Source organism: Podarcis bocagei (genome assembly GCF_964188305.1).
Source record: "Podarcis bocagei genome assembly, chromosome: 12".
Taxonomy (NCBI): Eukaryota; Metazoa; Chordata; class Lepidosauria; order Squamata; family Lacertidae; genus Podarcis; species Podarcis bocagei.
The window spans coordinates 26305272-26332681 of NC_138137.1; the positions used below are offsets into that span (position 1 = coordinate 26305272).

At 45.2% G+C, this 27410-nt stretch overlaps 1 protein-coding gene across 1 annotated transcript; it reads right to left on the reverse strand.

Moving 5' to 3' along the window:
- Window positions 1-1264: 1264 nt before the first annotated feature.
- Window positions 1265-26798, reverse strand: GPNMB (glycoprotein nmb). The gene is made up of 11 exons (XM_081164645.1): window positions 26600-26798; window positions 20371-20523; window positions 18571-18714; window positions 17619-17801; window positions 16220-16378; window positions 15654-15962; window positions 14311-14442; window positions 12371-12473; window positions 11451-11653; window positions 10224-10317; window positions 1265-3879 (listed from the first exon to the last, which is right to left on the reverse strand). The coding sequence occupies exons 1-11, from the start codon at window positions 26676-26678 to the stop codon at window positions 3726-3728; spliced, it is 1713 nt and encodes a 570-aa protein (XP_081020771.1). The 5' UTR covers window positions 26679-26798; the 3' UTR covers window positions 1265-3725.
- Between the last annotated feature and the right edge of the window lie 612 nt (window positions 26799-27410).

A 27410-nucleotide genomic window follows, 5' to 3' on the forward strand; every position in this document is an offset into this window, starting at 1 on the left:
GCTAACACTGTATTGAGTTATGTCAACCCACACGCAACTCCCAACGGAGGATAAAACCTCATACAACTGATTCATTTCCAGTATCTTTAGAGGGGTAGTCCTCTTAAGCCTGTTGCAGCTCCAGCAACAATAAAGCTTGTGACATTTATTTGTACAATGTTTTATTGGTTTCTATGATAAAATGGCATTTATCAACTCCAATAAAAGCAGTAAGGTGTTCCATGCGTATATCAGTCATGTGGGGTGTGTGGAATTGAGCAGGGACGTTGTTAAAGAACTGAATCATTGAATGCATTGCCAGGGCTTCAACTATCTGTGACATAGCCTGTCTATAAGTAAGTGTGAGCGATATGAGGTTCAGTATTAACATCACTCCTGTTTACACACAGCTGATATATGGGAATCAAAATCCCCCTGATTCTTTTGGCCTCTAACAACACTTCTCTATTGTGTTAAATGCACTGAAGGAGCCAGATCCCAAACTTTCCCTTGCCATCCCCATCAGAGGATCTTTCCAATGGGAAGCAACCTATGAACATGCAGTGAGCAGCATGGTAAGGTAAAGGGACCCCTGACCATTAGGTCCAGTCGTGGACGACTCTGGGGTTGCGGCGCTCATCTCGCTTTATTGGCCGAGGGAGCCGGCGTACAGCTTCCAGGTCATGTGGCCAGCATGACTAAGCCGCTTCTGGCGAACCAGAGCAGTGCACCGAAACGCCGTTTACCTTCCCGCCAGAGCGCTACCTATTTATCTACTTGCACTTGACATGCTTTCGAACTGCTAGGTTGGCAGGAGCTGGGACCAAACAATGGGAGCTCACCCCGTTGCGGGTATTCGAACCGCTGACCTTCTGATCGGCAAGTCCTAGGCTCTGTGGTTTAACTCACAGCCCCACCCCCGTCCCTGAGCAGCATGGTACCTTATGTTAAGGGTGGGGGGGGAGTCAAGTGACAAAAAGGCTGGAGCAGGACTTGTGGCACCTGATACCAACATATCTCAGTTGGTAGAGCATAAGACTCTTAATCTCAGGGTTGTGAATTCGAGCCCCACATTGGGCAAAAGATTCCTGCATTTGTAGCACATGAAGAGGCCTTATGTAAAGAATAGAAGTCCTTTGATATGTATATTACTTCTTACCCATTGAGGAGTGGGGGGGGAGCAAAAGGAGTCACAAAAGCAGATTGTCTTCAGACAGGGATTGATATAGAGCATTTTGGTCTTGGAAAATATAGCAAAGGACTTTAATAAAATCAGAACAATATATTAGATAAAATCAATACCTTTATTGAGAGTTGCAAGAGGAAAAGACAGAAAACATACATTTTCTCTTCGCAAGGAACCTGTAAGATTTTGCAAGGATCTCCATAGACTAAAATATCAAACATACTACATTTCTAAGTCATGCCAGGAAATGGTAGGTTATAAAAGACAGAACCCAAACTATAATAGTGTAGCTTTCTACTCCAACTTAACAGAGTTGCAATAAGTGGGGCAAATCATTCTTATTATTTCTTGTCTCAGACTGAAATAGTGATGTTTCAGTGTAAGGCAAGACACATTCAGCTTACAATTTCTTCCATGACATTAAAACTATAATCATTTACACTTCCTCCTCTTCCTAGCCTTTTGTATAAAAGTATGTGCACTTCTACAAGATAGAAAAATAAAAGTTGCTAATACTAATTCATACTTCCAAACCTTTAAAATACACTTATCCTGTAAAGCTTATAGACCCATCATACTATATTAAGACTGCACACTTACCAGGGAGTATGCCCCATTTAACTAAGTGGGACTTCTGATCTGAGCAGACATATATAGGAGTGCACTGTATGTGACATTTTAATTTCAGTGGGGCTACCTCTGTTTAGAACCAGCATTGGGTCATGCAGACTTTACATAGCTAAACTGTCCTTTGCAATACTGCAGATTTATTGAACAACATTCAGGTAAACATTCGTCCAGTATTCCAGTTCCGTGCCATTAGTAATTTAGGAGCAGTAATACTTAACACTTCTATAGCGTGCTTTCAAGTCTTCAAAAGCATTTAGCATGCGTTATATAGCTGCATTTTGAACAACAACCTTGAAAGCCACTATATTGCTTCAAGCTACTTTATGAGTTCATTGCAAAAGAGATGGGGCAAACTAGGGTCTTCCAGATTCACAGCTCAGTCTCTGGCCACTATGCTGCACCTACTAGTAAAAAATGTTTACACCAGTGTGGTGGCATACCAGTCATGTGCTGCAAAACAGCAGTTGTGTGGGATGAAAACATTAATTCACCATTGTTAAACTTAAATTGCCTGCATGACTATACTCTTAAGATCACATAACATCCACAGTGCCATGATAACTACACCGTTATTAAAGTTACAGGAGAGCTGTGCTTCTTTGCATCTAGAGCTCACTGTGGCTATTCCTGCAGGGGAAACATTGCTATCAAAGAGGACACTACCTTGCCTATATCATAAACACCACTGCAAAGATTAAACTTCTTGGGAACAGGTGCTGTGAGGCAGTGCAAAGTGATTGCCTCCAACTTTGGGTGCTATTGCCATGTTTTTAACACCTGGAAAAATTGTGAGATGGGAAAGGGAAGGGGGAAAGGACTCATATTTTTGGTCCTCCTTTCTTCCTCCCTGTCCCATCTCAATGATTTACAGAGAAAGGGGGAAGCAGACAAAGGAATAAAGAAAAGGCTTTCCCCCTTCTTTCTATCCCGAAGTTCCCCAACCCTTCAACAACCTTTGTGTGCTCCCTTCATCCCAGTAGTTGAGTTCTAAGAGAACTTCTCACACTTCCCGCTAAGTGCTTTGCCATGAAACCACAGGTGTTCAGGAAAGCTGTCTAGTAAAAAAACCAACAACACCATAGCGCTGTGTAGGATCACTCCATGTCAATATCACATGGCATATTCTGCTGAGCAGAGAAGTGGGGACTAGTGAGGCCTGAAGACTTAGGAGCATGTAGGCTACTCAAAAACAGTCCCACACAAACACATCCCAAGGGAGCAGAGCCATGGATATTTCAGTGCACATTGCCTGCTGCTCCTTTGGGTGCAGAATGTAGATCCTGCTCTCATGTATCTCAAGTATAAGGAATATAGTAGGCAGAGGAAACAGAACCAAGAGCAGTCATGTAACTGCAAGTTGCTCATCTGGTGGAGAGTATATTGGGTATGTCTACTATGCATCTGAAGCCATTGGGGTAAGTGATGCTACATGCTGATCATTTCTTAGGTACCTATTATAATTTTCAAAGCAGCCACATTATCACTCATTAGGGAACTAGGGAAATTTCAATTTAACAGCATGATCCTCTGCATGTTTACCCCAAAGCAAGCTCCCTCAAGTTTGGTGGGACTTGACTTGCTAGGAGTTCAGCCTAAGCTTAAATTCTTTGGAGAAAATCTTTCGGCCAAGAAGACACTTAGCAATATTCAGGAGGAGTAACTAGTCTAGGAAACCGTATCAGTCTTAAATGATTTATTAGCTAATATACCGTGGCAGATCCAAGAACATAAGCAAGCAAAATGTATGATCAATTTCTCCATGAGATGCCATTTTAACCTTCTAAGACAAGTCAACACAACACCAGCCATTCTATTGTACTGCAAGCTTACCACATAAATCCTGATTTTAACACTTAGGTATTATTCCATTGAATGACAGTTCAATGCAAATCCCCAAATGCATACAAATAGAAGTGATTATACTGAAGACTTAAACAATTCCTGGCTTATTTTTCAGCAGAGGATGTTTCTCATTGTTTGCCGGGAAGAGGACAGCCTTGACATTGTTGAAATAAACACTCAGTCCTTCGTTACTGGCCTCGTCTCCAGTTTTTCTTTCAATAGGCTTGTATTCTTTATATCTCCTGGAAGGAATTTTCAAAATTAATTTACTGAAAAGTATTCCCTTCATGGTGCATTGCTATGCCAGTACTGTGGCTGGGATGAGAACAAACAAAACAAGCCACTTTATTCTCCTGTGCAAAATGTTGCTGCCCAGGTCAGTATTTTGAAAAATTCTATGGCATGTGCAAGAGCTTCTTGCCAGGGAAAAAACTGGTCAATGTGTGTGTATAAAACAATCTATTTAATGCTTAGAAAGACTTGTGGTGTGCTTCTCACGCAACAACAAACTACTCTGCAAATACTTTCCATAGGCTAAACCATGAAGGAGAAAAATTACATTTGGTGTTGTTGTTCTGTAACCCCCTTTTTTAAGTGATCCAATGTGATGCAGTGGATAGAGCATCAGATTAGGACAAGGGGTGGAGGAGGGATTCATTTTTCTAATGCACACTTCTCAAAACAATCCATGAACCAAAGGCACATAATTTTGTGGGGGCACGAACCAGACGTCCGCATGCAGGGGTCCCCGTCCCACCCTGCACACTGCCAGGAGTCTCTGGGCCCTGGAGACTGGCCTGGCCTCACCACCAGATCCCAGGCCCCCTTGCTGAATGGCCTTCCAGCCAGTGTCTAATAATAATAATAATAATAATAATAATAATAATAATAATAATAATAATAATTCTTATTTATACCCCGCCCATCTGGCTGGGCTTCCCCAGCCACTCTGGGCGGCTTCCAAAAGAATATTAAAATACTGTGATACATCAAACATTAAAAGCTTCCCTAAACAGGGCTGCCTTCAGATGTCTTCTAAAAGTGTCAGAGGGATTCACCCATCAAGGGCCACGTTGGCCAACCAGGCTCCCCCTAGCATAGGTGGGCAGGTGGCATTGTGCAGCTCCAGTAGCAAGGGCTGGGCCATGAAGCAGGCTCTGTGAACCCTCCGTGCTCTGCCCCCACCCAGCGTGCCCACCTGGCAGCATTGCTGGCACGGCAGGTTCTGTTCACCCTCTGCACTGTGCACACATACTGTTATGTAGTGTAGTTTCACCCTGGGCCAACAGGGGGATACTGTATATAGTTTTCACTCAGGTCTGTAGATAGTTTTCACTCAGGTCCGCGGCAGTTAGTTTAGGCGGGAACTCTGAGCTGTTGTGGTTACAATGTTGACAGCCGGCTGCCTATAAATACAGGCCGGCTGAGCTGTTCGCAGTCAGTTCTATTCCAGCTTATCTTAATAAAGAGCTACTTGAAGAAATCGCTGTGCCGGCTGCTATGTCAACCCACTACCTAATACTGGCGACGAAGGTGGGATGGATGGACATCAGAGCACAGCCAGATGCGGCCAGCCTCTGAACTGAGCTGAATCACAGAGCGAAATCACTGAGCGAAATCACTGAGCGAAATCACTGGGCAGAACCAATTCAGAGCTGACTGTTCTGGCTAGAGCACTGTGTTCCATCCATCGCCCTTCACGCCGGCATCGGAATCATGGCTTCACTTGTGCCTCTACCGCCGTTTGCGCCAGCCTCTGAGTCATGGGACTCCTACCTCGCTCGGTTCGGCTGCTACCTCCAAGCCAACGAGCTGACAGCAGTATCAGTGGATCGGAAGCGGGGCCTATTCCTCAGCCTCTGTGGGCCTGAGGTGTTTGAGACGGCCCGAGCATTGGTTGCGCCTGAAGCAGTCCAGGCAACACCATGGGACACGATCCAAGAGAAGCTCCGCAACCACTACGCACCAAAGCCGTCCAAGATTGCTGCCCGCCATGCGTTCTACCACCGGAACCAGGCAGAGGGGGAGTCAATCAACAACTACGCCACCGCCCTGCGACAGGCTGCAATGCACTGTGAGTTCCGAGACTTAGACGATGCCCTGATGGATCGAATCGTCTGCGGGGTCCGGGACATCCATCTGCAACGGCGTCTCCTAGCCAAGCCAGACCTCACGCTACAGAAAGCCATTGAGGAGGCTGTGGCCTCAGAAGCTGCTGAATGCTCCGCCCAGGAGATCCGCAAGTCCAGCAGCCCGCGTCTTGCTAGGGGGCCAGTTCCGGTGCATCATGAAGAGGCCAGCAGTGATGAGGCATCCTCCAGTGAAGACGATGACGTGCACCAGACAAAGCGGGAGCGCAGGAAGCTCCAACAGAAGTCCAAGAGCCAACCGGAATGTGCTGGCTGCGGGGGCGACCATTCCCGTGCCAAGTGTCGATTCAGAGACGCTATCTGTAGGAGGTGTTCCAGAAGGGGCCACATCGCTAAGGTCTGCCGATCGGCTCCGTCTGACACCCCCCCTTCATCGACTCGCAAGTTCAAGTCTTCACTCCAGTCTGCCAAGGGAAGTTGTTTCGCTCTCACCAACTGCCGCTGCCCGTCTGGAACCACGATTGGCCAAACCGACTCGTCTACGCGACGCAAGCTGAACGTCACGGTGCTCATTGAAGGAGCTCCATGTGACATGGAGATCGACACCGGGTCTGCCCTGTCCGTCGTGTCATGGAGCACCATCAAAAGACTGGTACCCAGAGTATCCAAAAGGCAACTCGACTCTCACCGCGTACACCTGAGAGACTACCAGGGAAACGACATTCCCGTGGTAGGCGTTGGCCGGTTCCGGATCGCCTTCAAGGATTTTTCGGGCCTGCTCCGGTTGGTGGTGGTCGAAGGTCAGCGGCCAAGCCTCCTAGGGCTAGACTGGTTTGATGCCCTCGGCCTGGAAGTCACCGGCATCAACTGCATCTCTAACGCAGAGACTGAGGGTCTGGTCAAAGACTTTGCCGAGGTTTTTGACGGCACCTTGGGACAATATACTGGTACGCCCATCTCCTTTAGCCTTGATCCACAAGTCGCCCCCATCAAGCTTAAGCCACGCCGGGTTCCCTTTGCTCTCAAGGCTAAGGTGGACGAACAACTGGACAAACTGATCGCCCAAGGAGTTTTGGAGCCCGTTGACCACGCAAAGTGGGAAACCCCCATCGTCACGCCTGTCAAGCCAGATGGGTCAGTGAGAATCTGCGCTGACTACAAGTGCACAATCAACAAGGCACTTCAGCAGCACGCTTATCCGGTTCCTGTTGTCCAACACCTGCTGCATTCCCTGGGTGAGGGTAAGGTCTTCGCCAAGCTGGACCTTGCCCAAGCCTATCAACAACTGCCAGTCGATGATGCCACTGCTGAAGCCCAGACGATCGTCACCCACCGGGGGGCATTCCGTTGCCGCCGGTTGCAGTTCGGGGTGAGTGTGGCTCCTGGCATCTTCCAAAGCCTTATGGAGCGTCTCCTGCAAGGGCTTCCGGGCGTGGTACCATATTTTGATGACGTCTTGGTGTCTGCAGACTCACACCAGCAGCTGTTCGAGCGCCTCCGTGCCGTGCTGACCAGGTTCCAGGAGGCCGGGCTCAAGGTAAAGAGGGAGAAGTGCCTGATTGCCGTTCCACAGGTAGAGTTCCTGGGCTATCTTATCGATGCCTCCGGCCTTCATCCAACCACATCCAAGATCCGCGCTATCCAGCAGGCCCCCACCCCAAAGGACAAAACGGAGTTGCAGGCATTCCTGGGGCTGCTGAACTTTTATAACGTGTTCCTGCCCCACAAAGCCACAGTGGCTGAGCCTCTTCACCGACTCCTTAGCACTAAGACGCCTTGGGCCTGGGGTCATCGAGAGACGGCGGCCTTCAACGCGGTCAAGGCTCTCCTTTCTTCAGACAGTGTGCTGGTACAGTACAGTGAATCCAGGCCGCTGGTCCTTGCCTGCGACGCCTCACCTTTTGGCATCGGTGCTGTCCTTAGTCACCGTTTTCCAGATGGAAGAGAAGCACCGCTCGCCTACTTTTCCAGGACACTATCTCCGACGGAACGGAATTACAGCCAGCTCGACAAGGAGGCATTGGCACTTGTGGCTGGAGTGAAGAGGTTCCATGAATACCTCTATGGCAGGACTTTTGACCTCATCACTGACCACAAGCCACTCCTGGGCCTCCTCGCCGGTGATCGTCCAACTCCACCGGTCCTCTCACCACGCATGCTGCGATGGACTGTTTTCCTGGCTGCCTACCACTACCGGCTCATCCATCGCCCGGGGAAATCGATGAGCCATGCCGACGCCCTCAGCCGTTGCCCTCTTCCAGCATTTGTGGAAGACCCGGCTCCAGCTTCATCGCTCCTTCTGATTGAGGATCTTCCGGCAGCGCCTGTATCGGCTGCCACTGTGGCCTCCGCGTCTGCCCAGGATCGCACCATCAGCCGGGTGCTCAACTGGGTGTGGAGGGGGTGGCCACAAGGGCCTTTTGCATCGGAGTTCCAGCCCTTCGCAACCAGACAACATGAACTCTCAGCTCATCGCGGCTGTCTGCTGTGGGGAGACCGCGTCGTGATTCCCCAGGGACTCCGTCAGCGCGTCCTGGAGGCTCTGCACGTTGGCCACCCGGGAATTGTCAAAATGAAGGCGTTGGCTCGGTGTTACGTCTGGTGGCCTAATATGGACGATGCCATCACTGCCTGGGTATCCGCCTGTCAAGCGTGCCAAGAGTCGAGGCCTGCACCACCGGCAGCTAAGGGACACACCTGGGAGACGCCAAAGACACCCTGGTCGAGGGTGCACATTGACCTGGCTGGCCCCTTTCACGGCCGGACCTTTATGGTAGTGGTGGACGCCTATTCCAAATGGCTGGAGGTCGCCCTGATGCCCTCCACCACTACCGAAGCTGTCATCCGGGTGCTGCGAGGCCTGTTTGCAACGCATGGGTGTCCTGATGTCCTTGTCTCTGACAACGGACCGCAGTTCACGTCAGGCACGTTTGAGCGGTATCTTTTGGGACTGGGCATCCGCCATGCCCTAACGGCACCTTTTCATCCATCCAGCAACGGACAAGCGGAAAGAATGGTGCGCTCGACAAAAGAGGCATTGGCGCGCCTGGACCGGGGAGACTGGCATGAGCGGGTCGCCGAATACTTGTTCGTGCAACACATCACTCCTCATGCGGCCACAGGGAGGAGTCCTGCTGAACTGCTTATGGGCCGCCGCCTCAGGTCACCGCTCGACCGGCTACACCCAGACTTTGCCGTGGCTGAACCCCCAGGCTGTGCCAACGCACCACGGTCATTTGTCCCAGGAAACCAGGTCTTTGCCCGGAACTATGTGGGGGACATCCCTTGGGTGCCAGCCACAGTAGTGGGAGTCACTGGACCTCGCTCGTACCAGGTGGCACTCGAGGATGGACGTTTGTGGCGACGGCACATAGACCAGCTTAGGCGCAGGGTTGGCGACTTAGACACTACCGAGGTGCCCCCAACTGCGCTTGCGGCTCCAGAAGAGACACGTACAGATGGCGAGGCCCCACCTACACCTCCCTCGCAAACTGCCAGCGTGGAGCCGAACCAAGCCGTCTCAGAACAGACTCAGACCACTCCACTTGCGGAGGCTCCACCCACAGCAGCGGATCCAGGGGAGTTGGTTCCAACGCCACCTAGGGTCGCACCACAGCCTCAGCGAGAACTGTGTGGCCCTCCGGACTTGGCTACCAGTCCCCGGCGGTCTGGCAGAGTTTCCAAGCGCCCAACTCATTTAAAGGACTACGTGGTTGGACAGGTATCACTGTTGGTCTAAGTATGGGAAATGTAACCGATATGCTTTTGTGCCTAATTGAACCATTACGCGTAGTGCTGTATATAAGGAAACCATTACGATTGTAACTAACGCCTTATCTCGGTGGGGAGGGGTGTTATGTAGTGTAGTTTCACCCTGGGCCAACAGGGGGATACTGTATATAGTTTTCACTCAGGTCTGTAGATAGTTTTCACTCAGGTCCGCGGCAGTTAGTTTAGGCGGGAACTCTGGGCTGTTGTGGTTACAATGTTGACAGCCGGCTGCCTATAAATACAGGCCGGCTGAGCTGTTCGCAGTCAGTTCTATTCCAGCTTATCTTAATAAAGAGCTACTTGAAGAAATCGCTGTGCCGGCTGCTATGTCAACCCACTACTTAATACATACACCCCCCCCCCAGGTGCCAACAAATACCACAATGCCACCAGAAAGTGGACCTCAGCTTCCAAGGTCAATAAGAGAGTGTTGCCCACACCACAATGTATCCCTAATATATGGTACCTTTATGCATTTTAAATGCAAGTTGCCAGGGGATCCAATATTGGCTTTACAGCAGGATATAATTTATACATAGATAAGACAAAATGAAATCAGTACTCTTGCAGGAATCTCCTTCCAAGGTAACACTGGTTTCTCCTCAGATCATATAACTGGTCAATCTGTATTGTCAATGTTCCTTGTGAACATTAAAAATGGTGAGAGTGTTGGGGATCGTAAAATAAACAGGCACTGTTTTTAAGGTCTGGGCCAAGCAACTTACTTGTAAAGGAAAAATGTCGCGACGGCAACAAACACCACCAAGAAACCGCAAGCGAGCAGAACTCCTTCTGCTGTCCTTGAAAATGACCCTGCAGCTTGAATGACAAAGTTAAAGGCCATAATGTTAGTTCACACTCCTCAACTTGGAGGTCAGTACTCTTATAGCAGCCTTCGCTAACCTAGTGGCATGCAGATGTTTTGGGCTACAACTACCATCAGCCTAGCCAGCATGATGGTGCTGGCAGGGGCTGAGGGGATTTGTAGTTCAAAACATCTGGAAGGCACCACCTTGACAAAGACTGCCTTACGGCATAAAATATCTCCACAGTCTACATGTGCCTGATGCTACCACTGACATTGGACATCATTGCAGCTGATGGGAACTGCTGTAGACACAGCACACATTCTTTGTTGGAATGGAGAAATGGTGCCTGTCTTATTCCAGAGCTGCCCAAATAATTTTGTGACCCCCTCCGATTCACAGTAGCTTAGTTCAGCTGAGTTGTAGGGAGCAGGTGGCGCTGTGGTCTAAACCACTGAGCCTCTTGGGCTTGCCGATCAGAAAGTCGGCAATTTGAATCTGCACAACGGGGTGAGCTCCCATTGCTCTGTCGCAGCTCCTGCCAACCTAGCAGTTCAAAAGCATACCAACACGAGTAGATAAATAGGTACCACTGCATCAGGAATGTAAACAGCATTTCCATGCGCTCTGGCACTCATCACGGTGTCCCGTGGCGCCAGAAGCAGTTTCGTCATGCTGGCCACATGACCCGGAAAGCTGTCTGCGGACAAACGCCAGCTCCCTCAGCCTGAAGTGAGATGAGCGCCACACCCCATAGTTGCCTTTGACTGGACTTAACTGCCCAGGGCTCCTTTACCTTTACCCAGCCAAGTTATTTTTGACCACTGAGGCTGAAGCACCTCTCTCTCCTTGGTTATTTAGTTACAATAATAATACATTAAATAACAAGGCATTTCCTGATCTTTCAGGGCATCCACAGTTAGTTGGGTGAGGCAGCCACCTGACTAATGTTAGGGCCGGCCCTGCATGTGACACCAATCCTGCACTCTTGTCAATGCAACTGCACAGTCCTGACCTTGCCACTGCCTGCCTCCATCCTGTCCTGACAACCAGTAGCTATGGGAGTGTTGGGAGACAACTCCACCACACTTCATGAGCCACAAGGTGCTGACTGCAAATGAATGCAGATGTTCAGCCAGGACTCACCTCCATTGATGGATATCAAAGTACTTGTGAGAGCCAGGCTCGCTGCATCACCCAGTGTAATGTTCACACAATAGGTTCCGGATTCGTTAAAGGTCCGTCTTATGGTCAGTAGGCACTCATCTATGTCAACAGGGTCACATGCCTCGCTCTGTAACACCTGGCAGGTGGGGTCAGCAATTATTGTACAGGCATCTGTAGGAAGACTAGGGCGCGGAAAGAAAGAAAGATGGATGAAATTATGGACTTTTCATCAGTTTTCATTTCGCAGAAGTCAACACGTTTATCACATTTCTGTTCTGCTTTTCTGTAAAAGCTATGTTCAGATGGATTTATCTTAAAATATATATTTAAAACCAACACAACACAATAAAAAGCAGTAAAGTACAAAAATCAGAAACCAAATGAAAGCAACACCCAAAGGCTATCAAAACTCAGGAGTAAAAACTAGCAGCATTATTCAGCAAAGGCTAACAGAAAATAAAGGTCTTCTGTAATATTTAACAATTCACAAACCTTGGTGAACCAGACTTTTTATAAATCCTGATGCAATGTTTTTACGTGAGCAGGGACACTGTTAGCTGCTTTAAGAACTTGGAGCATGGGCTCCTGAAACAAATCTGTATAAAATTTGCACATAATAATTTATCCCTATATATGCCTCTGGGAGACTAAGATGGTGAGTGGGTCTCACCAACACTGCCTTATAAGCACAGGGGGAAAGAGGCCAGAGATCTGGTGACTATCACAAAAGACCCAGAACTTCTGCTCTGTGAACCATCCTCAGCAATACCACTTTAGCAGCAAGAAGTTCAGTGAGCTAAGATGAGCGCTGCTGCAACGGAACAACTTAAATGTCTGTAGCACTTCATGGTCTAAGTTTTACAAGAAGCAGAGTTATCAGAATTAATGAAAGCACCTACCTCCCTTGACAGGTTACCACAAAATCAACCATGGAGTTTTCAACCTGAGTAGTGGCCACCTGGACACTTGTCATTTGGATAATATTGACCCCAAGGATCCCCTCTGGCCAAAGAAACAAATTGGCAAAATGTCAGAATTTCTGAGACAAGAACTTTGACAGCAAAAATAAAAAATCCCATTTGGAAATGTAGAGAATGAATTGTTTTAGAATGATCTTAATTGGATCCGAAGGCTGCCTGCAAATGGGGCTCACCTACATTTTGTCATAATGGACACACAATTCAAAAGAGTGTGGAAATGCATTGCAACTTATTTTGTTTTGACCATTGTATTAGATTCCTGCTGTTCTTGAAATTAACATTTTTAAGGCACCTCAGTACTCCAGACACTTTGGGATGGTCCACCCCAGAATTTATTGTGTGCTTGCAACTGTTTGTGTTCCCATTTTATTTGCATAGTCCACATGGTACTACCCTCACAACACCAGTCTAGATGCTTTCCCCTTGTGAATTCAGGCTTACCATACAAGGATAATCCAATAAACTGTGGGAAATCGGGCTGCAAAGTGCTCCACTTGGGGTCACAGACTATTTGTTCCAGTGTTTTGGAGTGGGCAGATCTATCCTCAGTTTCTGCCGCTCCCCTTCGCACACCCACTAGTTCCTCCGTACATTAATTTCTTCCCCAGCTAGGCTTGTAACTATTTCCAGAGTACTCCTGAACTATATTTCCCCACCTGCAATCCCTTTGATTTGCAGAAAACCAGAAATCTGCACAGGTAAACCACGTTAGAATTTTCTACGCTAGATATTGCATAGTAAGTTATTCTGAAAAATGGGTGCCGAGAATTTACAACTGCTTTAATATATTTCCCGGCTGATCTCTTCTACAGGATTTTTATAGCCATCTGTTTGGAATGGTAGCTTAAGCTTGCAGCCTTAAGCACTCCTAAATTAGATGTAAGTCCTGTTGAAACCAATGGGCTGTCAACAATATCATTGGAAGAAGGACTTCCTAGCCTGAGAAAACTACACAGCCAGAGAGGTGATGAGGAACAGCTGCATCAACGTCACAAAATGAGACAATAGCATTGCAGAGATGTTGGAGCAGCGGGTGTGTATAGGGGGACACCCAAGAAAGGTGGGGAGACTTCACAGACCATCTCCTAACCAAGAGAAAACATTTACAGGCAAGTATGTTTAGTAAAAGGTCAAAAGACATTACTTCATTGAGTTGGATTCAAAGATTCCCCCTGCGAATGGGATTTGTTGTTGGGCAGAAGGAATCTTCCTCAGGTCCTCCTGTTAGAAGAGGCCTAATCAGTTCACAGAAGGGAATTTTTGGATCCAACCCACAATGTCTGCTGCATGCAACCTGACCATAGCTGTCAACATTTCCCCCTTTTTAAGGGAAATTCCCTTACTCCGAATAGGATTCCTCGCAAGCAAAGGGAAAAGTTGACAGCTATGAACCTGACGTGCAAAAATAAGAGAGTTGATCTTGTCAACAGTGGAGACTGGTCCATTAGGACAAATGGGGCACTGCCCCACCAACCTCAGTCTGCCTTCAGCCAGACCTCACCTCCCTGGCTGTCCTGGCTGACACCTTCCTCCTCCTTAGTCTTAGTGTTGCTCCTGTATAACTCAGCAGGGAGGAGGATGGGGATAAAACCAGAATGGGTTGATTCTGCCGGTCCTTGGCTCTGGCTCCATCTACAGTTGGCCTCCTGGCCTTCTGCCCCGCCAGCTGCCACTAGTTGCCAGCTATTGATATTCTTTATTGGTACTCTTCCGAAATTTGTCTCTTGAGCAAAACGGAACAGCAGCCAGCCAGTAAGAGCAGCTTCAGAAAAGCCACTTTAATGACATGCACAAGTTCCAACGAATTCCCTTTATTACCTATCAAACCACATTATTTCCTTACGGATGTAGATGCATACCTGCAATGAAGAGAGATGCTTTATAAGGTCCAGATCGAGCAATATGGCATCCTTCGACAGGAGACTGTCCTGTTGGCACCTCTGCTAAACTATTGAAGCTGGGAGTTACATTCGAAGGCAGCGGGGTAGTTACTGAAACAACGGAAAGGGAAATGAGTTAATGTATTTGCACTTTTAGCAAAACATTTCGAGCATAACAAACAGAATTTATCTGGAACACCTGCAAGTCTTGCACTCTTGCTTAGCTCCCATAAATTCCAATCGGACGTGTTATGGCCAGATATCAACTGGATTTGTGTATTTCACACAACTAAGCAAAGGCAAGTAAAACACTTATTACACCTAGTTTTTTTGGCCTTGGGAGTTGGATGACCGACAGAGTTTTTTTGTATATACCGTTTACTGAACGGAAAGAGTTTGCCTTATCTAGAAGGTTTGTATGTATAACATAATCTCTATGGCGACGCTGATTTAATTATGCATTTATTATTCTATTTATTGTGTACATTGCTTGATGTTGTGTAACCCACCTTGTGACCTTATGTGATAGGCAGAATATACATTTTTAATAAATAACTAAATATTTGTCCTCTTGTCCTTTGCTTTTATGAATCCATTCTTTTACATATCTTATTACACCTTCTATTTATAATTCCTCCCCCAATATCTCCCTTGGTCCAGCTTGCCATACTTTAAAAAATCCTGAAAGTCTTACTTCTTCACATGTTTCCCCAGCTTTATTTCTTGCTGGTCCCTAGTTTTGAATACACCCTCTCTTCCTCTTCTTTCTTCACTTGCATCTAGCCCCTGTAAACTTACAAGTCTGTAAACTTGCAAACAGAGAGCCAGTGTGTTTAGAGTGTTGGTCTAGGACTAGGGAGTCCCAGGTTCCAATCCCCACTAAGCCACAGAGGTTGATCTTGGGACATTTACTCTCACTCTCAGACTAATCTAGCTCAAGGGTTTCTTGTGTGGATAAAAAGCCTTGAGCTCCTGGGAGGAAATGTAGAAATTAATGCAGCAAAAGCAATACCATCATCATTATTTTACTTTACTTTATTTTTGTAGCTCTGGTGCTGCATAATGTAGGGAGAGTGAAAGAAGCCACTTCAGTATTCTTACTATATATTAAAAACATTTGTCCTAGGACACTGAAATGCTAATAGCCTACTTCAACTATTCCCTTCAAGCACTCTTGTAAGAAAGGGAAACACCGTAAGTATGCCACAATTCTTTGTTAATCAATATGCTCATTATTATCATGAAAAATTGTCTGGTTAACTATTCCATATAATGAACCCATTTGTTTTATTTCAACTTAGCCTTGAGCCATGGCCTCTTACCTGGTGGAAGAGGTGTTGGTGGAAGAGGTGTTGGTGGTCCACAAGGGGCAGGTATAAGAGCATGGACAGACAAGTCAAGGCTGAAATTTCCCAGAAGTTTATATGTGTGCATCTGAACAGAACTGTTGGAAACAAATAAGCCGCTGCCGTCTCCAAAATTCCAGCGGTAGGAAATAGCAGAGTGGTTCAGGTAGTGGCTAGGATCGTGAATCTGGACATCAAATGTAATAGGGATATCCTTGATGAAAATGTAGTCTGAGGCGTTGCGATCATTCTTCTGAGTCATGTTCACATAGAAAGGGATTTTATCTGCATAGAAAATGAAGTCAAGCAAAAGGATGAGATTGTGGCTGGACTCAAGATAGGTAATCCTTGGGAACTGAAAAACCATAGAGGTAACAAAATTTGTCGAAGCTCTCATATTTAGGAGATGTCTTTGCACAAACCAATGTTTGTTGTGGTATACAAAGTTCACATGCACACAATACAATTAAAACACTATTGTACTATGTTATTTAAACCATTCAGGTTTGCTAAGTTATTATTTATTTAACCTACCCACTTACCTGTTACGACATAAACAACATTTGCTGTGGCTACTGGTTGAAAGGATCGATAATTTCGCCTATAAACTGATAATTCCATAATTTGATTGCCAAGTGTGATATTTGTTGTGTTGATGGACACCATAGCTGAAGAACCTCCCGTTGTTTGATAATACTGGCCTGTGAAAAAGGGGAAATATGAAAAAAAGGATTATCGCTGTGGAACTGGTCAGGCTTGCAATTTTTTTCCTTTTGAACATAGGCACCCATTTCACTCGAGTAGGTAAACACACTTATCCTTTCCCACAAGTTAGTAAATAAATCAATAAAACTTTCTGAAAACAGTTCTAAAAAGGGATTGCATTTGTTCCAATCATTATTACACAGAGGTCAGGGAAATGTATGTGGTGGTTTTGCCATTTTACCTCCACAGCTCTTTGGGATGAGATAGGGGAGAGATGGAGATTAAACCAAGGTCACTCATTTAAGTTCATGACGGAGCAGGAATTTGGACACAGGTTCCCTCCATCTAAGATCAACGTTCTATCCACTTGCACTTAAAAGCCCAAGACAGTCTCACAGTGACTATACAAACTTGAATAAACCAATACTGGCACTGACTACCAATAGGTGCAAAACGGATGCTCCACCACTGAATTAGGATCCCTCCCCATTGTTTTCTGTTGCACAATCACTGCTCATATCATGGAAGGCATAAGAGGACATTCCAGGGGGAGCTAGAAAATAACTTTATTATCTCTCACCAACAAGATCGAAACAGACAAGAAACAACCCTATTCTTATTCTTATTATTTAATAGATTTCTAGATCACCTTACAAAATGTAAACATCTTCCCGAGGCAGCATATATAATATGAAGGACAAGTTTAAAACTAAACATCAAAAGTTAAAATAAAACAAAACAGAAAGAGCATTTCAAGCCAGCAATCCCACCTTAAATATGAAACTCTTATGGCCATTAAAATGCCCAGTATCAAAATACTTCCTAATTACAAACACATATCATAATTGTATATATCCTGCTTTCTCAGAGTTGTTTAAATGCCTGCCATATCGAGCCGTTCTCCTATAAACTGTAAATCCACTCAGGAGAGACTGCATTTGAAAAAAGGTCTCTGACTTCCAAAATTCAGAAAAGTCAACAAAACAGCTTCTGTAGTCTGAACTGACTGTCCTCTCACATGAGGACCACATTATCTCATATAAGTCTTTCTTTATATGTAAAGAAGTTTATAAAGCATCTTAAGTGTCTTCTTTTTAAAACTAAATAATTATTGTTATGATTTTATTAGTAGCAACAAGTACTATTATTAGAAGTAACAAATACTATTAGTAGCAACAAGTACTACTAATTATTAGTAATAACACAGTAAGCTAAAGGTGCGTTTTTAGGACTGACCGAGAGTGTGAAACACATAGATGAAGTTTCTCCTCCTCCAATCTTTGTGGCGAGGGAAAGGTCTGCCATCTGGAAACACATTGTGACTACTGTTATGAGAGCAATTCTGCCCGTCACAATCGTCAATCCACTGAGTCCAATTGTAAACATACAGGTCGGGAAGATTTGCATAATCAGAAGAACCTTGAAGCAAAGGAAAGGAAAAATGAAAAGAAGGAAACCTTTCCAGGAAAGTCAATAAAGACTCAGGTGGAATCTAGACACATATAAAAACCGCTTTGAAAATGCTTTTTTTTAAAAGCGTTTTAATAAATACATTGAATTTTCCGTAAGGCTCACCACCACCACCTAGTGTCACATTGTATATTGCACTTAAAACACACTCAAAACGTTTTATCTGCTGCTGTGTAGCTGAACACAGCAGGCCTTATTTCTGAGTAAACATGCGTAGGACAGCACTGCACTTGTCTATGGACTAAAACAGCGACCTGGCATTTATATGAACTTGGATTTGTGGCTTGCAATGCCACAAAACTCCCATCAAACTTTTGTAAAGTAAATACAGTACTTCAAGGAAGCGTCATAATTATAACCAAGGAAATCTCATCTGTTATGAGCTGTGTGTCCCACAAGTCACTCCCAGCAAACATATCATGTCAGCTATCCCGCGTATCATGTAAGAAATTGAAAAAGGTGGAGAAGTAAATAACTTTCCTAGTACATCAGGAATATGTATGCCTATCACCAGGGTCTCCCATCCCACTGGAGTCAAAGTACAATGTTTGTAAATCTCTCTGAGTCCCATCAGGACCACCACCAAGCCACAGAGGCTCTGTCACTTTGCTTTTTTTTGTACAGAATATAATTTTTGAAAGTGTACAGATACAAGACGCAGGGCAAAGCTTGAGAACCATTCACACTCCTAGCATATGCAGGTACTTTCATTACTTGCCGTTGATGCAGTGTTGATCGTATATTATATTGCTGTCATTATCTTCTCTTTGACATCTGGGAAACTTGAGGATCACATTAAAAGACACATTGGATCCCACCAGAGCTGGACTGTCACTGGTCAGACTGGCCACAACCCTTCCCCCTGAGGAAGTCAAGATGCATTTGTTTATCACTTCCGGTTATATCTCGCGTTTCATATAGGATTTCAAAGTAACATGCAATGTTTTCTCCCCATGCCCCCTCTCCATTTTATCCTCATAGGCAACCCTGTACATTACACAGGATATTTCCAAAACATTTCTTATTCATTGGTGATCTTCAAAACTACACTGTAACATGGAACAGACTCCCCCCTTTTTCAGAATGTTATTTAATTGCATTAATTTATATTCAAATAAAGCAGAATAATATAACAGGTTTAGAATTCAGTTGCACTGCAGTTTGTTTTGTTATGTTAATTGCTATCCTCCTCTTATCTGTTATCTGCATGTAGGTGTCTTGCATTTATTGCGTCTTTTGCAATAATCAATTTTGCAGGTGTTAGTCTGAAACTATTGAGCAATATGATTTCAATATGCTCAGATAACTATTTTTCTAATAGCATTATTTAAAGACCTAAGGAACATTTATATCTTTTATATGTTTGGATAATAGAAGATGACCACCACATATAGATGCAGTCTGCTAATAATAACCGCAAACACAACATGTATATATGTATGTATTGTTTTTATATTTTGCATGGCATCAAATTGTTGGGTTTTCTTAATATTGATGTGGTCGATGGTGCTACTCAGAGGTGTGTTTGTAATTATAACCTGCATAGCAGCACATCTGTGAGCTCTTGACAATTCAGCACACCTGTGGTATCTTAACAATTTAACTAATTAGCAGGGGGAGTTTACCTGCTGCACCGAATGCAGCGATGTGATAGGGTAATTGATTATTTGAAAACTGTATGTAAGTTGATCAAGTGGTGTTGTGTCTACTTTTATAGGAATACTGTTAAGGAATGCTATTGAGGAATGGTGGTGAGAAGGGGTGTTTTGCAGTTGTTTGATTATTATTGAAAAATAAAGTAAGCAAAGATATTGCGGGCAAGTTTTTATTCCATCACCCCAGTCGCTGAACAAACTCAGTTGGCGAAGAAGGTCCAACACAACACAAATACCAATAGTATAACACTTTATACTTTTATTTCAAATGGGAGTGATAGAGTTTGCTCAGTCTCTCCCACAAAATTCAGTCTGATTCACTATTTGTCAGAGGTCTTTTTCATTTGTGCTCCCCTGTTCTAAAGTCGCTCCCTGGACAGATCTGTCAGCACTCAAGTCTGGCTCCTTTCAGAAATCAAGGTTGTAGCTTCATAAGGTGCTGAGAGTCGTTAGGAGACCCCAATTTCCCTCACAAAGCTACGATTCTCAGAGTTCCCTGTGAAGGGGACTAGATTGTTAACCCACTGGGAATTCTAAAAAATATTCAGAAAACTAAAAAAAGCAATTGCGTATGGCACCAAAAATGGATGGGGAAACACCACTATTAAGCTAAGAGACCAGATAATTCAGAAATGACAATAAATAATATTTTCGCAAATACAAACAGGTTTTAAAGCCGAAAAGTTCTGAGGCAGCTTTCTATATTCCTAAGTGTTGGCATAAAAATAAGAGCCATTTTAAATGTTAAATGCAGAACAAAAATACCGTTCTGACCTTGTTCCTATTTGCAATTGGCATCAACATTATTACATACTGACCCTGCATCTCCTCCCATTGAGCCAGACTGATCTTTCATGTTTTACCTTTCCAGCAGTTTTCCCATCTGGGATCTCCTTCTTCCCAATATGGGTAAAGCTTGTCATTCCAGTTGTTGTGATCGGAGGACCAGCTGCTTAGCCCCCTATGGAACTTGGCGTGAGAAGGTGCCCTTCCTCGACTCATCACATCTCGAAATTCTAGAACGAAGGGTTAGCAAGGGAGAAAGCGTTAGCACAGTCCCTTTGGCTTATTTGACATACACTGAACTGCTGAGGCAAACCCCATAACAAAACACTGTGAAGAAAGCACATGTCTAAGCTATAATTCTCTGAGGTTTTTCCTTTGCCTGTGGTATGTTCAAAGGCTAAAAAGGACTTCTGTAAATGCAGAGGGGAATGAATGAACATTCTACAATGCTCATCTTTGCTTTCTCAAGAACACTCTACAAATGTTTTTTGGGGGTTGTAAATGAGTAACAGTTGCATGCAAACCAATTGCAGCTGGATGTTTGAAGGAACATTACAAAATTATATTTAGAAGTTTAAATAATACATGTTTGACACGTGTCCATGTTTACATAACTGCGATGAGTGAAATCATAGGAAGCGCAACAGCAGCTCACATTCATAGAATTGTAGAGTTGGAAGGGACCCTGAGGTTCCTCTTATTCCAGCCCCCTGCAATACAGAAATATGCAGCTGTCCCGTACGGGGACTGAACCCGCAACCTTGGTACTATCAGCACCATGATTGAACCAACTGAGCCATCAGGTTCTCATACCATGCCACAAACTCTCCTTGTAAGCTTTGCTTGCAATGTATTGTTTACATGCGCCACAATCACAATGTGGTGAGTTTGCAGGGGTACCAGTGCATACCCTCTGATTTGGTTTCATTTTAAATTGTCATAAGCCCCTCTGAGTAGTGCATAGGCACAAGAGGGATGGAACAGACATTTCTGTGCAAAAAATAAATCTTGCTTCGTGTGAGCAGGGCTGGTAAAGAGTTGAGAAATCCTTTTCACATCCCTGCCACAGGTCTTTAAGGAATGACTTACCTGTCATGTTATTCGAGATGGCTTCATTAATCAACAGCCTGCCTTAATTGTGCGTTGCAGTGGAGCCAAGAACACACTTGTTAAAAGCAGAATCTGAGCCAGGAGCCAGGACATTTCTAAGGCTACACCTTGCGGAAGATCATAATCGCCCATCATATGATGGGATTGCTGCTTGTTCCCGCCTTCCGCTCAACTGCTTTGCATTTTCATTCAGGTTTCAAAAAGTTCCCATTATTGTAAAAGCTTTTGGTAGATGTTTTTAACTTCCAGAGCTTCTGATACAATGTGGTGCTAAACTCAAAATGTGGGAAATTCTTACGACCTGGTGATGCTTTTGTTCTTCTAAAACAGGAATGGGGCACCTTTAGCATATGAGCCAATCCTGGCCCACCCATTTGGCCTGCAAGGACATTTCCCCTTGCCCACCCGTCAATTATCTGGTGTCACTGGGTGACATCACCTAATGGTCAAGGGGTAGAGTTGGTGCTGCTTTGCCAGTTCCTTCTGTTCGGGGAATGTGCTGATGGAGGAGCCCCCTGCAGAAAGCAGAACTGAAGTCTAAACTCATCAGCTGATGTGTGGGGAGTTGTGGACGGAACAGCTTCATCAGTACCTTTCCTGTGAGGAATGCAAAGGTGAAACAAATTCCCTACCAAATTAATTGATTGTGATAGGTTGGTGGGACCTCCAGCTGCCAAAATTGGCCAATGGGGTGGGAGGGGGGAGATAAATATTTGTCCCACCAGGCCAAAAAAAATCCCCTGTGATAAAGGTTTAAACAAACAAACAAACCTGAAATCAATGATGGTGACACACATCACTGATTTATTTGTGGAGACTTCACAAAATGTTTCTGCTTCATGTTGGTCCTTAAGGATTATATGCTATGATGTCCTATTCAGAGTAAAGGGACCCCTGACCATTAGGTCCAGTTGTGACCGACTCTGGGGTTGTGGTGCTCATCTCACTTTATTGGCCGAGGGAGCCGGCGTACAGCTTCCGGGTCATGTGGCCAGCATGACTAAGCCACTTCTGGCGAACCAGAACAGCGCATGGAAACGCCATTTACCTTCCCGCCGGAGCAGTACCTATTTATCTACTTGCGCTTTGACATGCTTTCGAACTGCTAGGTTGGCAGGAGCAGGGACTGAGCAACGGGAGCTCACCCCGTCACGGGGATTCGAACCGCCAACCTTCTTATTGGCAAGTCCTAGGCTCTGTGGTTTAACCCACAGCGCCACCTGCATCCCAATGAACCTGTGTTAGTCATGTCTATTACTTTCAATGTGTCAACTCTGAGTAGGGCTAGTATTATTAAATACCTCCCTAAGTGCAGTCCAAAAGCAAGCCTTTTTTGGGGGGTGCAGAATTTTGTGCTTACATTTTCCCCACTGAGTTTCCACATATAACTTACCAAATAATTAGCTCAAGGCTGTCTGAACTCCACTTCACCACCACTTCGTAGAGACTGAGACTTCATTACCCACTCCCCCCCCCCACTTGAAAAATGCATGAGTCAAATAATAGGATTTTTTACTTTACTGGTACAAAAATATCGCTTATTATAAATGAAATTGTTAATCACATCATCTGGCCTAGTGGATGAATGCCGTAGAAAAATTCCTTTAAAGATTGTGCTCATTTCTAGCGAACTTCAAGACACTTCGTACAGTGATCACACTTGTGTCAGCCTCAACAACAAGGAAAGAATGCCTATGACAGTTTTCCCCCCTTGTTATGAAAGAGCAAGAATAAATTGCTACCAGATGAAGAGAGACTTTGTTCATCAAAACAGCCAACATTACGGTGAATAGTTCAGAAACAGTTGCAAGTTCTGACTCTATGCAATGTGTAACTCCAAATTATTTTCACCTGGAGCAATCGCCATTCCACTTGGTTTTGTATTCACAATCCCTAATGTGGATTAGAATCGCTTCTCCAATTGGAATGGCCGGGAATTTATTTATTCATTTATAATCATATTTTTACTTAGCTAGCCTGGCTTTGACATCTCATTGGCAGCAATGTGCCAACTCACACCTGGCTCATGATTGACAGAGGTGTGGTGCTCCCCTACACCTTACAAGACCCCCAGGCCCAGGACTAAGAACCCCAGGCAGGCATCCTGTGTGGCAGCCCCTGGTGAAAACCATAACTGGAGAACAGTCTGCGTCATACAAGAAGTCATGGCGGCCATGTTGGGCCATGAAAAGAAAGTAGGTCAAGCTCTAGTAGGCCAACCTTAAAATAGCATTTTAAAAAGTCCTACACAAGGTTTCAAGTTCTTTAGAATGCTACATCAGTCTAGATGGTTGTATATATAAGCGCATGGGCAAGAGAGGGAGAGAGAGAGAGAGAGAGAGAGAGAGAGAGAGAGAGAGAGAGAGAGAGAGAGATGTGGCTAAGGGTCTTAAGATGGAGAGTGGGAAGTAGCAGACATCCCAACTGTGTCAAGTGATCTTGAGCTTGGAGCTCATAAGCCCAGCCCTTTATGCTCTTTCCTGGAAGAAAGTCTGATTGATCTCATGATCGTCAAACTAAACAATCCTAGAACTGAGGCTGGGCTGAGAACTGTTCTCGCCCTCCTGGACTCGCCTCTCTGCTCCAAGCATATGGGCTGCCTCTTGAGAGAAAACAGCAAACTTAAGAGCTCTTTGTGCTCCCTCGACACAGCCCTGGTTCAGAGAGATAGGAATCATTTGGCGTTCAGGGTTTCAGAAGACACAGGAGGAGCATACAGATTTTGCAGAAGTTCTGAGCACATTCCTCCTGCACACCTGATGGTCAAACTAGGCGTGGCATTCAGTGTGCACAACCCATATGCACATTCACAATCCCCTCCTGGTCACCTTGGGGAAAGGGCTGTGGCTCAGTTGGAGAGCATCTGCTTTGAATGCAGGTTCAATCCCCAGCATCTTCAGGTAGGGCTGGGATAGGACCCAGTCTGAAACCCAAGAGAGCTGCTGCCAGTCAATGTAAACAACACTAAACTAGATGAGCCAATGGTCTGATCCAGTATCTGGAAGCTTCATATGTGGCTATGTAGTGGGTTGTTTTTTTTATCAATAGCAACCACAGGAGAGATCAACCCAGACTGGGTCCATGGTGTGGACAGAGGGAGGATTGAACTCTGTCCTGGTCATGGTCCCAAGTTGAGATTCCCCCTTCCCCATGGCTGCTGTATGCCCCAGAAGAGAGCTGAATTGGTGCTACTGGCACCAATAAGACCTGCAGGGCACAGAGCACCCAGCTCGTGTTGATTTCCCAATATGCTCACATTGCACACTTAATAATACCCTAGGTTTTGAGAACAGAAAAGCAGCTTTATACTGAGTCAGACCACAGGCTCATCTACCTCCGTACTGTCTACAGTGACTGGGTTTCAGACAGGGGATTCTCTCAGCCCTGCCTTGAGATCCCTGGGATCGAACCGGCATGCAAAGCAGATCCTCTACCACTGCGCCCTTCTCCATATCCTGAGCTCCACATGTGTAGCACACATAGAAAGAGGGAAAGGATGTTTGCTCTTGCTCCATGCAAAGCTGTATCTTGTTCCTATAGGCCCTGCATTCCACACCTCTGGTTTCATATTAAAACACTAAAGTGCTGATAAATCCCCAGTCTCTCTTATCAGGGCCAGACAAGCGATGAAATCAACTCTGAACATGACAGGTGGGGTCGACAGAGAAGGAAATTTGCAGTCATATCGTCCCCGCACTCCTATATTAACTATTGCTGTATTTTGTGTGCAGAGCTTGCTCAAATCTTTCTTCCACTCATCCATGTCCCTAAGGGGCAAGTGACATGTTAGGGACTAAGGTGTCCACCAATGCCTCAACAATTGTTTTAAAGCAGAAGTGGCAAGAAAGGGTGCTGCTCTGCTTTCTCCCCACTTCCAATTTCACAGATACAAAATTTGCTCCCCAAGAGATCCTCCCTACTCCAAGTTCAAAGTGTGTGCTTGCACTCTCACACATGGGGGGGGGGAGAAACTGGAGCGGGAAAAGCAGTACAACCCCTCTGCCATTTTAACATCCTCCCCCTTTCTTTCTTTTTTTCATTTTTCAGAAGAATGCTGCTGGGGCATGACTTTATATAAGTGGTATCCCTTTTGGCAACCTTATAATATGCTGCTTAGAAATGATGGCATTAAGCAGCGTGCCTGGATAGCTCAGCTGGCTAAAGCATGGGGCTGATAATGCCAAGGTTGCAGGATCGATCCCCATATGGGACAGCTGCATATTCCTACATTGTCAGGGGCTGGGACAGATGATCCTCAGGGTCCTTCCAATTCTACAATTTTATGATTCTGCAAATGCAAGCACGCACTTCTGTAAACTACAGCAAGAATAAAAAAAGTGGTTACATGCATGAGTATGTAGTATGCAATCAGTCCCTAAGGGACATCACCGAGTGAGGAGCCCTGCTGGAAAGAAAGATGGCAACACCACCGTATCCTATGGAGGAGTCAAGAGAAGCGTTGTCTCCCTCAATCTCTGTTGCTACAGAGGCAGAGGGAGTTGGTATGCAGTGTATAGCTCTGCAACCAACTGTCCAGCAACATTTGACAAAGTCTGGAAAGCGCAGTTTCAGAAATAAAATCGTGCTCACGCCACATGCAGACGTCACACTCCTCGTTAATTAATTCAGAAGGGTTAATTCCCCTCCTGTATTCCAAATTCAAAAGTATGAATCAGAACCCCTGTCCCCTGTAAGAAAGCATTGGAAAGGAGGGGGAAAATTCTCATTACCAAGAGTAATTGATTAAAAGTTAATAGAGATTAAAAACAACAAAAACAACATTTTTAAATTTATTTATACCTTGCCCATCTGGCTGGGTTTCCCCAGCCACTCTAATCTGGACCAAGTGATCTTGAAAATGGAATGCAATGGTTCAGTCCTATACTTACCCTCTCAGAAGTAACCACACTGAGCTCATTTATACCCCCAAGTAGCTGGGTATAGCTCAGGTTTAGTGATGGTGAAAGCATCACCATCATTCCTAAAACTCCATCTCTGCAAATGGGTGGTGCCCCCATTCACCCTGACCCTTGATCTTGTGCTGCTAGCATCTTGATCTGGGTGCTTCAACTTACCTCTGGGCTTCACTTGTTATTCCTACAGATCAACCTGTTCTTAAAGATGTAAGAACAGTGCTATTGCAAGTAATATTTTTGCTGTGCTAGGGAGCATAGAGAAGGGGAGCAAGGCACTCACGTCTGGTGGCCACAGCAGATTGAAAGCCTTCAGCCGCAAGCAGGTATCCAAGGAGGAAGAAGAGACAGGCCCCCTTCATAACTGGAAATGCACAGCTGGACTCACAAGCACAGAACTTGCATGGATCAGCCTGCTGTTTCTCCAAACCTCTTCAGAACAGAACTGGGAATAAAGTTTGCCTGCTGCCCTCCTCCCTTCTGATTAAATTAAGGCCCCAGGGCTCATCATGTGATGGCATTAAGGAGAGATGCATGATTTTGTGTCTTTGGCTTTCCTTTCCCTCCCTCCAGCTCATGTGCTTATGACTCATGCCTCTCACTTTCTACATCCACTGGGATTTTTAACAGCTTTGCTTAGATGCAATGGCCTTTTGCCTCTCAGGCATTTCTGGAGCAATCTTGCACCTTTCACAGAGGGTGTAGCTGTTTATCTTACACCAAGTTGTTAATTCCTACAGGTGTTCAGGGATGACCAGCTCCTGCGTTCTTTGGAGACCATTTCTGCTCTCCAGACAGTGGTTAAAGGATCAGGAGTATATTTGGAAAAGTTTTTTTTTTATATAATGGAATCAGTGCCACCTAGCAGCAAGAATTACTGGAGCTAATATACTTCAGGAATGTCCAAGGCATTATAGAAAAACACCACCAAGAGGTCTAATGTCAAAATATAGTATGTCTCATTTTCTCCAACAAATTTATTTTCCTTCCATGTGACAAGATGTACAGATCCTTACATAAGATGAGAGGAGCCCTTAGGGAATGCACAAGAGGATACTTAGGTGCTACACTGCCTTGTTTAATACCAGAGAGCC

Excerpts from the sequence above, each read along its gene's own strand:
- GPNMB (XM_081164645.1), bottom strand. The coding sequence starts at position 26,678 with ATGAAGGGGGCCTGTCTCTTCTTCCTCCTTGGATACCTGCTTGCGGCT. Across the intron at positions 12,474-14,310 it reads AGCATCTCTCTTCATTGCAG|AGGGGATCCTTGGGGTCAAT; the intron begins GTATGCATCTAC and ends TTCTTTGGCCAG. Across the intron at positions 11,654-12,370 it reads GTGGTAACCTGTCAAGGGAG|TCTTCCTACAGATGCCTGTA; the intron begins GTAGGTGCTTTC and ends TCCGCGCCCTAG.